Source organism: Lytechinus pictus, chromosome 19 (genome assembly GCF_037042905.1).
Source record: "Lytechinus pictus isolate F3 Inbred chromosome 19, Lp3.0, whole genome shotgun sequence".
Taxonomy (NCBI): Eukaryota; Metazoa; Echinodermata; class Echinoidea; order Temnopleuroida; family Toxopneustidae; genus Lytechinus; species Lytechinus pictus.
The window spans coordinates 136,778-154,333 of NC_087263.1; the positions used below are offsets into that span (position 1 = coordinate 136,778).

General features: G+C 39.8%; 1 protein-coding gene, 2 non-coding genes and 1 pseudogene across 3 annotated transcripts; 1 reads left to right on the forward strand and 3 right to left on the reverse strand.

Moving 5' to 3' along the window:
* Positions 1 to 2,320: 2,320 nt before the first annotated feature.
* LOC129283324 (ciliary microtubule associated protein 1A-like) lies at positions 2,321 to 10,856 on the forward strand. Its single transcript, XM_054919163.2, has 4 exons — positions 2,321 to 2,760; positions 3,487 to 3,749; positions 4,934 to 5,063; positions 8,258 to 10,856. Exons 1-3 carry the CDS (start codon positions 2,364 to 2,366, stop codon positions 5,024 to 5,026), a joined length of 753 nt encoding a protein of 250 aa, XP_054775138.1. The 5' UTR covers positions 2,321 to 2,363; the 3' UTR covers positions 5,027 to 5,063; positions 8,258 to 10,856.
* A 1,406-nt stretch (positions 10,857 to 12,262) lies between these two features.
* On the reverse strand, positions 12,263 to 12,447 carry LOC129283436 (U2 spliceosomal RNA). The gene has a single exon (XR_008586701.2). It is a non-coding gene; the product is annotated as a U2 spliceosomal RNA (small nuclear RNA).
* A 3,897-nt stretch (positions 12,448 to 16,344) lies between these two features.
* Positions 16,345 to 16,512, reverse strand: LOC129283428 (U2 spliceosomal RNA; annotated as a pseudogene).
* A 207-nt stretch (positions 16,513 to 16,719) lies between these two features.
* On the reverse strand, positions 16,720 to 16,911 carry LOC129283427 (U2 spliceosomal RNA). Its single transcript, XR_008586695.1, has one exon. It is a non-coding gene; the product is annotated as a U2 spliceosomal RNA (small nuclear RNA).
* Positions 16,912 to 17,556: the final 645 nt, after the last annotated feature.

Here is a 17,556-nt window from a genome sequence, read left to right on the forward strand (position 1 = left end):
CTAAAAAATTGGTAAAAATTACACTGTTTTTAGTTTTGACAGGTGTTGGTTTTTTTCAACATACCAAAATGTGGTTTCAAACTGCCTTGATCATCACAAGAACGTTTTGAGGCTCAAAGTACCCTATAATTATTCCTTCATTCACACGGCCCCAAAACACACCCTTCAGAGAAAGTTGTTTGATGTAATAAGCATGCAAGGTGTGAGATTCAAAATCGTTGGCTCAGCTCAGCCACCCATGGCGCCCGCGCCCAACTTCACGCTGAGGTAAAGTTCCCATAATTTGCTTTCACACTTCCAAAATATCTGTGACCTTAACAAAATCCCTCGAAAGTTCCCATAATTTGCTTTCACACTTCCAAAATACCTGTGACCTTGGAAAAATCCCTCAAAAGTTCCCATAATTTGCTTTCACACTTCCAAAATACCTGTGCCCTTGGAAAAATCCCTCAAAAGTTCCCATAATTTGCTTTCACACTTCCAAAATACCTGTGCCCTTGGAAAAATCCCTCAAAAGTTCCCATAATTTGCTTTCACACTTCCAAAATACCTGTGCCCTTGGAAAATCCCTCGAAAGTTCCCATAATTTGGACAAGTACCTTCTATTTCACAGGTCTTTTCTTTGGAGATACATGTATTGAGGCGTAATTTGCTTTCGCACCACCAAAATTATTTGGTATTTTCTGATTAGGGAATATTTCACAATCGTAAAAAATACCTGCAACTGACAAAATATGAGTTGGTCTGAAACCACCTGTTGTTACCATTTTTTATCAAATTTTGACCATTAGTGATTAGATGATCAAAATTGATGACCGAGATGACCAATTATTGAGCTGAGCTTGACCAATTATTTAATCAGTTTGCCCAACATCTTCAGTATGGGCAATGATGTGTCACATTAGAGAACATTTTCTCAACTTAATTATTTAACTACATTTTGTTTACATTTTGAAGCCATGAAATAGATTAACCTTAATAAGATGAAAATCATGTCACAATATCTAACTTTATTTTAGTAGTTACCAATTGATAAAGATGAAAATCATGTCAGAATATCTATTATTTTGGTAGTTACCAATTACATGATTAGCAAAAAAATTGAGGGAACCAGACATGGCATATGGGGCAGAATTTCTTTTTAAAAATAAGTAAAATTAAAGCTGCACATGGGTGAAGCAAAGGCGCCCAAATTTTTATCTTTTTATACATAACTCTAATTTTGGATTGATTAATGTGAAATATGAAGAGAATAATATATTTCACCCTATTTATCCATTTATTTGTTAGTCGTTAAAAATTTTGGGGGTCAATGGCTTTCAAGCCCCCCCCCCCCCTCCATCTTTTTGCCTGTGATAGTTACAGTTAAAGTGCATTCTGCAAGAAGTCCTTGCAATAAACAACTAATGATTTCATTTCATCCTTCAGTTGTTGGCCATGATACGTGTAATTTTCATTTTTCCAAAAAGATTTCTAACACTTGTATTTTTTAAATGCTCTCCAACATTCTGAACTGATGTGCAAAATGAGAGCCTTTATTGCTCCTGCTGATTAAGGGTATGGAGGGGATATAAAAAAGTCCCAGTGTATTTACTACATGTATGTGTGCTGGACGATCTGTCTATCCCTACCATCTGTATGTGTCATACGGTACATTGTGGAAAAATATGTCTATTGCTATATCATTTCTTTAATTATGATTGCACACACTGATAATTTCTTCCAAAAAATTGTGCGAGAATATGTGCGTTTATATCTGAATAAGCATGATTTTTTGTGGATGGGTAAGGTTTCTTGGGTGTGTGTGTGTACCTGTATATTTATTTATATTTTATTCTACATGTACTTCCATGGTAAAGGTGAGTTCACAGTACATCATTCATATTGAATGAAACTGCAATTTGCATTTCAGCCTGATACACTGTAGGTTAAATGAATAAAATGGACAGATTTAATAGATAAGATAAATAAATGATAAATAAATGATGATTCTGCAAATTGGGTTGAAATCTCACACCGATATATGATGCTTTTACATTATTTTGTTGATGTATATTTCTACTCCCCCCCTCTCTCTCTCTCTCTCGCTCACCAACACACATTATAAAAATATAGGCCTGTGAGACGTACAGAATTACTGTTACTCCCTCTTTTCTTGATTTTCTTCATTTTATTCCTTTGATCACACAAAGTGCTGCTTGAAGTATACAGAACTTTGATACAATTTAGTAAATTTATTCAAAGCTTGTATGCAACTTAATTAAATAATCAATTAAAACAATGTTTCTGTTTTACCAAGGACTTTTCAATTTGTTTCCCATTTTCTTGCAGTTATAAAAGGAAAGTAAGATTGAGAAGGAATCATGGCTTGTGATTATACTCCTACCAAACCACGTGGACCTATTGCAGCATCCTTTGCTGGTCCTGGACCAAATGTACTCCTTCCTACCAACATTGGGCAAGGAACAGCCATCACAAAACGACAGATGCCCATTTATTCCTTTGGTATCCGACACAAGCGTTACACCACAGACTGCAGTCCAGGTCCATGCCACAATTACCCTTCTAAAGTCACCAGGAGAGGAAATGATGGTACTCCACACTATTCCCTGTATTGCCGTCCAAAGGAAATAACCACTTTCAGGACACCAGGCCCAGGAGCATACTCCCCTGAAAAGGCTGGACCTAGTGCTCACTTTAAAGCTGCTGCATACAGCCTTAGACCAAGAACAAAAGGAGTCAAGTGTGACAAATCCCCAGGTAAATGATACACCAGGTATTGGGCGCTCATCTTTAGTTGCAAGACGTTATTCAGCCAATTGTTGACAACATCTTTAGCAAAAAGGAATGATTATTTCATTATTAAATATCATTCTTGTTTAATACATATTTTTGTTAGGTTCCTTCTACAAGCTCTGCTAAATACTTTTTTCAATATTTTGTAATTTATTGCTTGGTTGATTGGTTTGAACAAACTTAAACTTAAACATCACAACCTGATACCCTGCCTTACAAATATTTAATGGTGGCAGCGGTGGGATATACATGCCACCAGTTTGTCTGGTGAATATGCACAGAGCTAGTACCTATCCACCTTGTAAATAATACTTGTTGTAGGGCCTTTATCCAAATACATGATTCATTTTCTAGAGGTCCTGGTTCATTGTTTTGTATATTTTTATGATTTTAACAGAGTTTGATGTAGATTTTTAATGTTGCCAATTTAATTAAATTCACCTTCATAGATGGTAACAGGCATTGCAGCTAATGTGTGCTACCAATTAAGGTTGGTGGTAGAGGCAGGTTATGCAAGAAACCATTTTACAGTGTGGTTAGTATAATTGTTTTATGATTTCATTTGGATTCATGTAGGTTAGTCACCACTGTACCCTGCCAAAGGATTCTTGTGAATAAATCCCTTTCTTCTAGAATAAAATCACCATCTTTTATCTAGCAGTAAATTTCATTGGTTTTATATATTTTCAGCTCCTAATTGCTACACCCTACCGCTTATTCTTGGGGGTTACTCCTGTGTTAAGCCTTCTGGACCTAGATACTCACTCAGATCTCGACCCAATGTGGGAAGCTTTGCTGAAGATATTGCGAAGACCCCAGGACCCGGATCACATAGTATTGTAGACCCATCCATCTACAAGCACAAGTCTCCTAGCTATTCAATGATTGGAAGAAACCAGATGCCATGTGATAGTACACGTAAACCAGGCCCCGGAGCGCACAGTCCAGAAAAGGTACATCTTATTTTTTTGTTTTCTTCTTTATATTAACAACTAAATCATGTAAAGTACATTTAGTATTGTCCAGCTTGATTGAACAAGTTTTTAATGGTGGCAGCAGTGGGATGCAACACAGTCCAGGGCCCAGTAACACAAAAGTTAGCGATTAATTGCTAAATGAAATGGCCTATCAAGATCATCGTTTCATGCTCACTTTGCTCAGTGGACTGACTAGGAACCAATCAGAACTTGTTGTGTCGGTGCAAGAACGCCCTTAGCACCAAAATTTCATGCATTGCAAGCATGCAAAAAACGCCCTTAATGGCGCACGTAAGGGCATTTCTGCGCTTATGAGGTGCACAAAAATGTCTTGCTGTAAAGGGCGTTCTTGCATCAACACGACTAACTTTATTTTTAATAATCTACTTTGTATCAAGCTAAAACAGGATTAGAAAGTTGCATCTCCTCACAGTGGCGGACCGTGACCCGGAGGAGACAAAGCATTGGAGGGGCACAGCATTGTTCACAAACAATACAGTGCCCCTCCAATGCTTTGTCTCCTCCGGGTCACGGTCCGCCACTGTCTCCTCACTTTCCTTTCCAATTTTTTGTTTTTTACAATGTATCATGTAAATGGGGGTGTGACACTGACATTTCAGCTTTTACTATTTTCAGCTATTTTTGCGCTTAATTTTTATCTTAATCTCAGCTTATTTTGGCATTCCTCTGTACGAAATTACAGGAGCTCTTTCCATATTAGCTTTTATTCAGCTTTGATTATTTACGATCTCTCATACCCCTATGTATAGGATGCCTCTATATCATGTAATTCTTGTCACTGTAGAGGGCGCTTTGCAATAACATGCATGTTATTCACATTATGATTTACAGCATGGAGATTGGTTGCGCTGGCTGTGGTAGGGAAGACACTGATAATGCCAACAAAACTGAACTAGAAAATTATGAAATAAGACTGATCTCACTTCCCTTTTTCAATTTCACACATATTGTGTATATGAATTGATATAAAGAAAATGTCCCAAATGTGAGGAAGCTAGAATAGAAAAGTAATTATAAATGTGCTCAAATAATTCTATCTCATTCATTCAATCTATTATTCATTGATTTTACAGCTATCGCCAGGCCTGACTGTCACTGTCATCATTCATTTGAATGATTCTTTTTTTTTTTCTTCCTAGGTTACTGTCACAAAGAAGTCAGCTCCAAAGTCCTCTTTCGGTATTCGTCATTCAGAATACATTACTCCTCTCATCGAACAGACTTGCGATTAAATTATTCTACTACTACAACCAACATTCATATTCATTGGTAAGTCATGTAACCTATAGAGAATAATTGATGTAAGATTATTTTGCATTGTAACATTGATGCTAGCCTACACAAAGTGTCTTCAGATGATCTTTGAAGTTTAGCATGATGTATATTCCTATGGTTCAGCATGTGATATGACATGAACACCCTGTTGCATGATTAATCACATGCTGAAAGGTAAGTCTCTAAAATGTTGTTTTGCAGGTTTTCGTGTACAGGACTATACACATAATTGTTCCACAAAGGTTTGAAATGCTTATCAAATTTTGAGAAGTACTATGATTCTTTGGATGTCTTTATAGGTCAAGTCCCCCCCCCCCCAGAAAAATGTTGATTTGAATCAATAGAGAAAAATCAGACAAGCATAATGTCTCTACGTTAAAATGTTGTTTTGCAGGTTTTCGTGTACAGGACTATGCACATAATTGTTCCACAAAGGTTTGAAATGCTTATCAAATTTTGAGAAGGACTATGATTCTTTGGATGTCTTTATAGGTCAAGTCCCCCCCCCCCCCCGAAAAATGTTGATTTGAATCAATAGAGAAAAATCAGACAAGCATAATGTCTCTACGTTAAAATGTTGTTTTGCAGGTTTTCGTGTACAGGACTATACACATAATTGTTCCACAAAGGTTTGAAATGCTTATCAAATTTTGAGAAGGACTATGATTCTTTGGATGTCTTTATAGGTCAAGTCCCCCCCCCCCCCAGAAAAATGTTGATTTGAATCAATAGAGAAAAATCAGACAAGCATAATGTCTCTACGTTAAAATGTTGTTTTGCAGGTTTTCGTGTACAGGACTATGCACATAATTGTTCCACAAAGGTTTGAAATGCTTATCAAATTTTGAGAAGGACTATGATTCTTTGGATGTCTTTATAGGTCAAGTCCCCCCCCCCCCCCCCAGAAAAATGTTGATTTGAATCAATAGAGAAAAATCAGACAAGCATAATGTCTCTACGTTAAAATGTTGTTTTGCAGGTTTTCGTGTACAGGACTATACACATAATTGTTCCACAAAGGTTTGAAATGCTTATCAAATTTTGAGAAGGACTATGATTCTTTGGATGTCTTTATAGGTCAAGTCCCCCCCCCCCCCCAGAAAAATGTTGATTTGAATCAATAGAGAAAAATCAGACAAGCATAATGTCTCTACGTTAAAATGTTGTTTTGCAGGTTTTCGTGTACAGGACTATGCACATAATTGTTCCACAAAGGTTTGAAATGCTTATCAAATTTTGAGAAGGACTATGATTCTTTGGATGTCTTTATAGGTCAAGTCCCCCCCCCCCCCCCAGAAAAATGTTGATTTGAATCAATAGAGAAAAATCAGACAAGCATAATGTCTCTACGTTAAAATGTTGTTTTGCAGGTTTTCGTGTACAGGACTATACACATAATTGTTCCACAAAGGTTTGAAATGCTTATCAAATTTTGAGAAGGACTATGATTCTTTGGATGTCTTTATAGGTCAAGTCCCCCCCCCCCCCAGAAAAATGTTGATTTGAATCAATAGAGAAAAATCAGACAAGCATAATGTCTCTACGTTAAAATGTTGTTTTGCAGGTTTTCGTGTACAGGACTATGCACATAATTGTTCCACAAAGGTTTGAAATGCTTATCAAATTTTGAGAAGTACTATGATTCTTTGGATGTCTTTAAAGGTCAAGTCCCCCCCCCCCCGAAAATTTTTGATTTGAATCAATAGAGAAAAACCAGACAAGCATAATGCTGAAAATTTCATCAAAATCGGATGTAAAATAAGAAAGTTATGACATTTTAAAGTTTCGCTTATTTTCACAAAATAGTCATATGCACAATTTAGTCACATGCAAATGAGAGAATCGATGATGTCCCTCACTCACTATTTCTTTAGTTTTTTATTGTTTGAATTATACAATATTTCAATTTTTACAAATTTGACAAAAAGGACCCACTTGACTGAACCATAAAATGTTGGACAAGGGTAATTCCACATGTTCAGGGAGAAATAAAACTTTGTTTCACAGGACAATCAGGAGAAAATTAGAATATTTCATATAATAAAATACAAAAGAAATAGTGAGTGAGTGATGTCATCAGTTCCTCATTTGCATACCGACCGGGATATGCATATAACTATTTTCTGAAATCAAGCGAAACTTAAAAATGTCATAACTTTTTTTTTTTTATTCAAATCAACTTTTTGTTGGGGTGGACTTGTCCTTTAAATACAAGGGTCCGTATTCTGAAGTCAGGTTTAAGTTAAACTCAGGTTTAAAGTTGTGGTTTAAGTATGGACAGCCAAAAGTATCAATTTTTTTATTAAGTTGTACGTTTCCCGATTCCTGATTCATCGATGGTGAAGACAATAATCTATACATACTTCCTAGACAATTATGAATGATTTGAGAGCCAAATGAGCTGAAATATTATATCCCTTCTGTTAGTGATTTATGTAACAATTGGCTGTCCATACTTAGACCACAACTTTAAACCTGAGTTTAAGTTAAACCCGACTTCAGAATACAGGCCAAGCAGTTTATCCCAAGCATGGGTTTAATGCAAGCTCTGACAACATGACTAAGTGTGACCTTTGACCTTCATCTATGATCTATGTGCTGTAACACAAAGCCTAGCAGATGATCATAGAACAAACTTGCATGAACCACAATGTACATACGTGTAATCAAATCATGAAAATCAATCCGTACCTGACCCAGGTGAGATCGGGGACTAGGATAGAGGTCAAATGTCACACTGTATGTGCAACATATTTACATCTTTTGTGAAATAGCACTTGGCAATGTGGCTTTTTCAAGTTTAATTTCCTTTTTACTTATGTACACTGGGAAATTGACATTTTTATGCTTGTTCACTGGCACAATTTGTGACAACACAACCACTGCAAATTATTATTTTCATGATTACATGCATGTTTGTTATGTTGCAAGAAGAGAGGTATATATCATAATATGTCAAATACCACCGGACTCAACGTTTGGTAGTTTCATACCAACATATTGGCATATTGATGTACATTTCCAAAATTTATACTTTTATTTGCAAAATTTTATACTAATTGTAATTTGAAACAGCCTTCATAAAGAAAACAGTAATCCTTAATTCCTCTTTGCTCATATTTTTCATGTATGTATATATTTTTTTACTTTCTTTCACTTTATCTGTTATGTTTTTTTTTTATCTGCAGATAAAATTGAACATTGCCATGTAAAGTGAATGCAGCAGAGTCTTTCTTCATTTGAAAAAAGAGATTTTTTTAAACACAAAATGAAAATTCAAGTCATCTAAATCAACTAACCAGATGTCATCTTTTACATCAGCAACAACACACAAACCCAGGCGAATTGGATTTTTAAATATTGTGTAGATCAACATTGTGCCATTGTTATTCTTTTGATAGACAAAAAGAGAGAGAGAGATGAAGCATTTTCTGGTCTAATATCAATATATTTTCTGCTTCATGGTATATTATGATGAATTTGTGTACTGTAAAGAAAACTTTATTTGGAATCTAAGGTTATGCAAATCAGTAAAATCATGTTATTTTTTATGATGAAAGGATAGAGCCTAAGCTTTGGTTAATGTTTTCTTCATACCATCTATTTTGTTGGAATTACGTGGTATATGCTGCTTTTCATTAAATATGCAAACTTATGAACGTATCGAATGCCTCATCTGTGAAACAGAATATTTATATACCGGTATGTGTACACATGAAATTTCTTTTCTTTGCATACATAAGATGGTAAAAGTCTTCCTTTTTCATTAATATTCAAAACGTTTAACTGTAGCCTATAGGTATGCTTCATAGAATACTAGATTCAATATGCAATTATACCATATTGAGGCAGGCCTCATACCCCCCTTCCTCAACAAACTATCAAGTCTTTCATATGTCACTATCCGAGCCATTTGAACTTGCTGCTTGCAGTTGAAGAGTCTTCTTTCTACTATTGCATGCCTTTATTGATGAATTCTGCATAAATCTCACTTTAGTAATAAACACTGCCAGGGAAGTTTGGATAATGTCGAGACATTTCTGGCTTGCATCCACTGAAGTAAAAGCATATGAATTATGAATATAAACTTATCAGTTTGAACATGCGATCTATTTCACAGGGTGTAAGCCATATTAATTTTGTTTTTTGCTATTAACATACATGCACCAATATGAGGTCGTTCCATCATGAATACATAGATTGATGTTAATCCATTAGTACATTTCATTCCTCATGATGTCATAATTACTTCAGGGGGGTGTTTCACAAAGATTTAAGTGTGACTTAACTCGCACTTAAATACTGATGCGCACAAGATATGCAACGCGCACTCTTATTGATCAATACGTAGTAGTGCGCGTCCTCTTCGCATGATCTGACCAATGCGGTCATGCTTTTTATACCGCGCGCAAATAGACATTTCAGTGCGACTCTAAGTCATACTTAAATCTTTGTGAAACACCCCCCTGGTTTTGATAGTACTGTATTTCGTCCAGAAATCAGGGATCCTTTTCATGAAAGCACAATTATAACTCGAGCATGACACCATCACTATGGAAAGCCAAGCTGTACAATAATCATCTGTCAACAGACATTCATTCGATGTGCATATTCCTTGCATCTGCAATTTGTCAAATCAGGGCTCCGTAACACAAAGGTTTGCATTCGATCGCTAAATACCAAGGACTAATCAAGATCTTTGTTGCACGAGCACGGTATATAAAAAAAACCAACCGGGAGCCAATCAGTGCGGTTCTTTCATATTTGCAATTCATCGCAAGCCTTTGTGTCACAGAGCCCTGCTTATTGTCCATGCAGCTTGGCTTTCCATATAGATGGCGTTGAGCTGACACTTTCATGAAATGGTCTTCCAGTATTATGAGTGTTATTGGTTGATTATACTTTTCATGCTTTAGAATTGGTGCTCTCAATCAAAGATATAAAAGATAAATCACTGTTTGATTCCAATCATCCTCAAGTTCTTGATCATCACTGCTTGAAAGAACACACATAGGCCCACAGTGTGACCCACTATGTGTTCACAGTGTGTTCACAATGTGAAATCAACTTTACACTGTTAAAGTACTAACATTGAACAATGTGTGTATTCATGATCTCAACTTTGTGAACACACTGTAGGCACTTCCACTGTAGAGGTGTTCAGTGTATATTACATTTTCACACTTCATCACTGTGAACACTTTGTGAACACATAACACTCCGTGAACACAATGTGAATACACTGAACACTCCTTGAACCCTCTGTTTACACACTGCAACACTGAACAGTCTGTGAACACACTGTTAACACTCTGTGAACACAATGTGAACACTCCGTCAACACACTGTGAACCCTGTGAACACTCATCAAAGAATCGGGTAATCATGTACGATAATTGATATTATCTGTAACTTGCCAAAAGAGAAGTAAAAAACAAATATTCATTTATCAAGAAATTGTTGCAATATGCACAATCTTGCCATGGAATTTGAAATGCATGTGTATGGATGCTATAAGTAATATATCTTGCCTTGAAATTGAAAAAAGTACAAAAATGTAGATAATATAATGTGCTTGTATTTGTGCTGTCTAATTTGTAGTCCATTAAAATCTAACTTGCCCATTAAATTTTTCATTCACTAGTGGCTAACATTATGATCGATGTAAACATTCGTTGATGCAAACAAAAGTAGCAAAATATGATTATCAAAACAATGATTGCATACAAATTTTGGCAATGAAATCTAAAATTAAATTGTGACATTTTTCTTTTGATAATTGTAGAACTGTTATTTTGACATTTGGTTTTCTTTTACCTTTTATAGATATTATTTACAGTTCAATTAAACATTTATTTTCCAACTGACTTTATATTCTTTGATAGAATATAAAAGCATTAAGAATGTAAACAAAGCTGAACTAAATACCAAACCTGGGAATGTACATAACTAAGTTATAAATGAAACCCAAATGAAAAACAACAGTCCTAAACTATGTTATACATGATAATATATAAGAAATGATATAAAGTGAATAGCATCGAAAAGCCAACCAATAGGTGAGAAAGACTTGGAGAGAGAAGGGTGGAGAGAGAGGTGGGGAGAAGAGAAATACGGACTGAAGGATAGATAGATAGAAAGATAATAGATAGATAATAGATATATAGAAAGATGGATAGATAAAAAGATAGATAGAACAAGGAAGAGGGGAGAGAAAGTAGAGATAGGTAAAAGTTCTGAGAGAAGAGATAAAGAAAGAGAGAAAACATGAATCAAGCTAGTAGAGTGAGGTGAAATTCTGAGAAAAGGTAGGTAAAATCGATGCGGAGAAAATGGAATTCTTAACGAAGAGAAAATGAGATAGAAAACGTGGTCTTGGAAGGAAGGGTTAAAGATGATTATTGACTACCCCCCCCCCCCCTGGTAGATTCATTTACATAGAAAGCTGGAGAGGGGTCAAATCATTTCACCTCTTTACATGAACTATTATTTACGAAATATACACTTGAAAAGTGGTTGTTGAGATATCAGTGTATGGATAGATACAATTCTATGAAATAAAACCAGTTTGGGATTTCGGATTCTGTATTGAGAAAATCCGTTCTGATGATACATGTTATACAAAAAAATCAGGTTTTTCACTAGCATTTTAAAATAGAGATTTGCAATCAAGTACTTCAGAATTACAGTTTTAACTCAGTTGAGATATGAACTTGTTAAAGAACATTAAAAATCGGACTTAAAAAAAATCAAGGATTGAAAGTTCTTTAAAAATATGGAATATTAAGAAATGAACATTGGCTCACTTTTTTACGAGAAGAATCAACCATGCAATGTCGATTAAATATTAATTTTCAAAATGATTTTCTATTCCAATTTCATTTCTATCTTTTTTTCCCTATAACAGATGAAATTGATACGACCCAGAGATGCTTACTTTCAAATTGAAATGTTGCTTCTTCGTGTACTTTTTGAGAGAAAAAAATGTTCATAAAGGTTTGTTATTTTTGTGAATTATAATAGAATCTCATATAATGAAAATTTCCACACACGTGTAGTGATGTACCACCCAAGAGTCGAGGGAGAAATTATATTTTTGATATGGATGCATGGTGGATCATGAAGAACGACAGAAATCACTTTAAAGAGATGGGTTCTGATAAGTTTCTTTCTTTGATTAATTATTACCCCTTGAGGGGTGGGCCGATCCCGGAGGTACTGCAATACCGGGCCAACCCGTGGCCAGGACGGAGCAAGCCCCTATTCCATGGCCTAAGTTCAAAAATCAGTTTAATATACAAGCGACTCGGTGAGTCGCGTTTCAGATATTAAGCTGAAAAGAACAGATTTATTAATCATATTAAAACTCAGAAAGAACAGTTTTACAAATCATATATGTTGATCCAACGGTATAGAGGTTACCGAGGGATGGAAATTATTGGGGGTAACATCAAGATATCATGTGGGACAATGCTTTGACAAAGCATTACGTTGTGAAAAGAAATTAATGTGTAAGGGGATTTGTTACATCATGCGCCTGTTGGTTAACAGGCATTTACGTAGGAACAAAAATATTTGGAAATGATAATGAATACGGAAATGATTATGAAACATAATGGATTGTAAATTATATTAAGTATTATTCATATTGGCGGTGACCGGTGACGTGCTCAACGTAAATATCCCGGCTGCCTTTGATGGCATCAAGGCAGCATAGACGCCTCATCAGGGCTCTGTATCGGCGAGAGATGCCGAGGCGGCCTAGGGTCCGTTCGTTGTCCCCGTGCCACGAACCAAGGGAGCCGATCACGAAAGCATGGACCTCGGCATCCATACCACGGCTGGCCAGATCTTGACGTAGTGTCTCATACTTTTGGATTTTGGAGTTGGCAGCTGTGGAGAGGGCATCCGGACCATTGTCGAATGGGATGGTGATGTCGACAATGGTCATCTTGTCACCCTCCACCACTGTGATGTCGGGTCGCTCCCTTGGATTCGGGTCGCCGGGGACATGCTGGTCTTGGTATACGTCTCCGTAGTGGATTGCCTTCACCAGGCGTTCTTGAATGAGGTTGTGCCTCCGGCGGATCGGTACCATGTTGGGACGGCAGTGGTTGATGATATGGGGCAACGTCTCCAACTGGTGATCACACCTTCGGCACTTGGCATTTGCGTTTGGTTTCCACCGCCGGGCTGCAGCATTTGTTGGGAGGCAGTTCAGTCGAGCACGGTGGATGAACCGCCAGTCACAAAACCGGATGAAGCTCCCGGATGTCAGCCATGATGTTCCGTTGGCGTAACTGTCCAGGGAGAGTGATCTGGCTACCTTGCCCTGGTCGGGGAGGGACCGAAGCTTCTCAGCCAGCTCGCTGTGGTGGTCAGAGCGGAGTCCTGATGTTACTTTCTTCGAGGGGATGGTACGGCCTCTACTCTCGACCTTGACATCGCCGCTTGAGGCTCCGACGATCCTTATCTTGAGGCGGCGGGATGCAGCCCTTGTACGTGACCAAAGAGATGATGCCTGGCCACTATTCCCTGAGTTTGCCAGAGGACCCTCACTGCTTCCGGACAAGAACTTGTCGATGCAGTCATCCGATGGTGCAGAATGGATCGTCCTGTGGACCACTGAGGTCAACTGTCCTAGAGCAACGGCTCTCACTGTGTCATCATCAGATGCCAGGATACGGACGGCTTGGGTTACGACAAGGATGTCGGCATCCACTCCAGGGTCAACAAAAGCCAAACCACCAGAATGCCGGGATGCGAAGATGAAGGCGTTGGATGATCTCACCGGAAGATGGCAGATCTTCTTCACGTGCTTGATAATGGCTGCTCGTAGGGGTTTCAAGTCGGACTTGAGGTATTCTGTGGCCCGCAAGGTATACTGAAGGATGGGTATCACAAAGGTCTTGATGGCATCTAGTTTCTGCCAAGGCGCCAGAAGGGAGGAAGAAATGGCCTCGATGTCTGACGACAGCTTCCTAGAGCTCTCCTGTAGACTTGTGAGTCTTGGGAGTCCAATGGGGACCCCAAGATAGCGGTAACGCTCCTCTTCAGTAAGGGATGGGACAGCAGCCCCTTGGATGTGGTGTGCAGACTGCCTAACATTGGTGCCACGCTTGCAATCAAGGGTGAGGGTTGCACACTTCTGAGGCTTGAACTGCATCTGAATGGTAGATGCAGAAGAGCCAGCAGTTTGAAGGAGGGATTTGAGGCCTTCAGTGTCTCGGCTGAGCAGCACCAGGTCATCAGCATAGGCCAGGATGGAGAGGTTCTTGCCCTGGACAGTCACTCCAAGATGGTTGTCTGATGCATTCTTCTTAACCGCCCTGATGATAAGTTCGATGGCCAGGTTGAAGAGAATTGGTGACATCGGGCAGCCTTGCTTTACCCCTGATCTGATGGGTACGGTGTCGGTCTGGCCCCCGGTCAGCGTGAACGAGGTTGACGCGCCATTGTAGGCATCCATGAGGAGGGTAACAAGCGAATCAGGGACACCCAGATTGGACAGGACGATCTTGATGACAGGATGAGGAATGCTTCCAAATGCATTCCTAAGGTCCAACCAACCGATGCAGATGGTCTTCTGGTTTCTCCTGCAGTCCTTCAGGGCAGCTGAGAGGAGGAAGGAGTGCTCGAAGCACCCCTCGCAGGGGCGAGCGGACTTCTGCTCGGGGCTGAGGTACTGGTTCTCACAGGCCCACTTGGTCAGCCGGTCCGCAAGCACAGCCATAAAGAGCTTGTAGAGACATGACTGTAGGGCGATGGGGCGGAAGTTGGCAGGATCCTCCGTGGGGCCAGCCTTGTGAAGTAGGATGGTAGATGCCATCTTCCAAGGAGCTGGGATCCGACTTTCAGCCAGGCATTTGTTGAAGATGGCCTCAGTGATGCGGAAGGACCCGTCCGCACGTCGAATGTGCCTGTACTCCAAGCGGTCCTTCCCGGGGGCAGAGTTTGTCATCCTTGACAGCCTTGCTCCGATCTCCTTCGCTGACGTGGGCAGAGATAAAGATGTCGCAGAGTCATCACCTTGAGGGACATCGAAGAGCGAGGATGCTAGGTTACCAACTGCTTCCTCGTCGACTTCTCTAGCAGAATACACCTCACGGAAGAAGTCCAAGACGTCTGACTCGGAACCAGAAAAGGAAGGTGATTTCTCCTTCAGTATGTGTCTGATGGCTCTTTTCTTGCTGGTACGATAGAGTTTCTGGATTCTACTTGCCTCACGGACATCAAAGGTTGGGCGATGCTGACCTCTTTGCTGTCTAGGAGGGTGGTCACCAGGTCTCTGCCTAACTTGCTGCTGGGGTCGAGCAAGATTGGGACGGGAAACAGCGACAGCATGGATGACAAATCGATCGCAGACTGTCTCAAACTCGGACCAATCTGATGCAGAGGATACAGCATCAACCCAGTGTTGAGCGTCAGACACAGGGTGCTCGGCGACTGAAGGAGGGAGTTCAGGTACAACGTCTGCTTCAGGTTGCATACGAGCCCTCTGGGTGACTGGGGTGTTAGTCTGTGTAGGAGGAGTCAGCTGCCTTGCAGCCCCTGGAGAAGAACTGGAGGCAGTGGCAGCGGGTGAGGGAGGAGTCAGAGCAGGGACAGGAGACGACTGTACCTGCGATGGAGGACCTTGAGACATCATCGTAACATCAGTTGGCAGAGATGATCCGAACTCCTCAACTGAGGGGCGGTTCTTGGGAGGAGACTCCCAGACGAAGGAAGGTATCTCGTCAGGATTCGAGGCGAGCTCCGCCCAAGAAGTGTTGGGCAGAGGTGGAGGAGAACGAGCCATGCTAGCTCCGGCTTGGGAAGAGGCAACACCAGGAATCGCCTGGGGCTCGAGTACAGATGGTTGAGATCGCTCCTTCTTGTGGACCTGCCAATGGTTCGCAGCCCTTCGTGCTGAGTCGAACTCGGACCGGCATGACGAACACCGAAAGGCATAGGCGAAGGTGGTAGCTGGATGATGCCTGGTCTGGTGTCGCTTGAGGGTCTGCTGGTTGAAAAAGTTCTCCGAGCATGCCGAACATTTCCACCGTGAAGGCAAGGGGTAGTCAAAAACCTCCGTGATGGAAGCCGGCGCAGCACCTTCAGGATCCGCAGAGGCAGCTCGATGAAGCCTGGCCATGTGGCGGCGGAGTCCACTGGAGGTGGCGAAGGAAGATCCACACACCTGGCACTCGTTGGCGGCAGTCTGCTGGTCGGTGGTGGAAACCTCGCTGGCAGGAACCTGGTTTCTGGAGCTTGGTTGGCGAGAACTCCTTTCGCGGGAAACTCGAAGGCGAGAACTGGTAACCCGGATGTCAGAACCCTGATGGAGGGCGGGTGGCTCAGCACCCTGGTGATCGCTTCCCTCTCTTCGGCAAGACATGATAGTAGATTAAGCTGAAAAGAACAGATACTACACATGATCTTAGCCAAAAGGCCGAGAAGCGATGTTCATAAAGGTTTGTTATTTTTGTGAATTATAATAGAATCTCATATAATGAAAATTTCCACACACGTGTAGTGATGTACCACCCAAGAGTCGAGGGAGAAATTATATTTTTGATATGGATGCATGGTGGATCATGAAGAACGACAGAAATCACTTTAAAGAGATGGGTTCTGATAAGTTTCTTTCTTTGATTAATTATTACCCCTTGAGGGGTGGGCCGATCCCGGAGGTACTGCAATACCGGGCCAACCCGTGGCCAGGACGGAGCAAGCCCCTATTCCATGGCCTAAGTTCAAAAATCAGTTTAATATACAAGCGACTCGGTGAGTCGCGTTTCAGATATTAAGCTGAAAAGAACAGATACTACACATGATCTTAGCCAAAAGGCCGAGAAGCGATACCGAATAATGGATTTTGTGATAGTTATTCAATTGAACTGCATGACTTTTGATGGTTAGAGAAATATTGCAGGCATCAAAAAACCTAGAGAAAACAAGCAAAGTTTCTTGAAATCTAATAGATATCTGCAAATGAAGTGCATGAATTATATTGTCTTTATATTAATCTATCTAGTAAGATATATCACAACTTATTTAAACCATTCAATTTGACTAAATATTCAATTTTTCACACGGAAACCTTAGGTTCTGACTGTACATGCAAGACGAAAAGCACTAGGCATATGAATATTCATAAGGTATGCTTTGATACCACTTAATACGTCAGGCAATCAAACCATTGACAATAGCAGGCGTGGGTGGAATTTCTATATGTCTGCCTGTGACGTCATAATTTCTATTGTAATCGGATCTCGCAGCGAGCGAGCGGAACACAAAGGTCATAAATGGTATCGATACGAACGTGCGCAATGCAACGAGATCGAAACGTTCTGGATATATTCCATTTATCATTTATGTCCGTGCCCCCGTGCTGTACATTAGCTGAATTAACCACGAATTTGAGAATCATATAGATTTTGATAGCAGTGTAGGATATAAAAATATATATACTGATTGTTTTAACATCGTACACTGCAAAAACTCC

Excerpts from the sequence above, each read along its gene's own strand:
- LOC129283324 (XM_054919163.2), top strand. The coding sequence starts at position 2,364 with ATGGCTTGTGATTATACTCCTACCAAACCACGTGGACCTATTGCAGCA. Across the intron at positions 2,761-3,486 it reads CAAGTGTGACAAATCCCCAG|CTCCTAATTGCTACACCCTA; the intron begins GTAAATGATACA and ends ATATATTTTCAG. Across the intron at positions 3,750-4,933 it reads GAGCGCACAGTCCAGAAAAG|GTTACTGTCACAAAGAAGTC; the intron begins GTACATCTTATT and ends TTTTCTTCCTAG.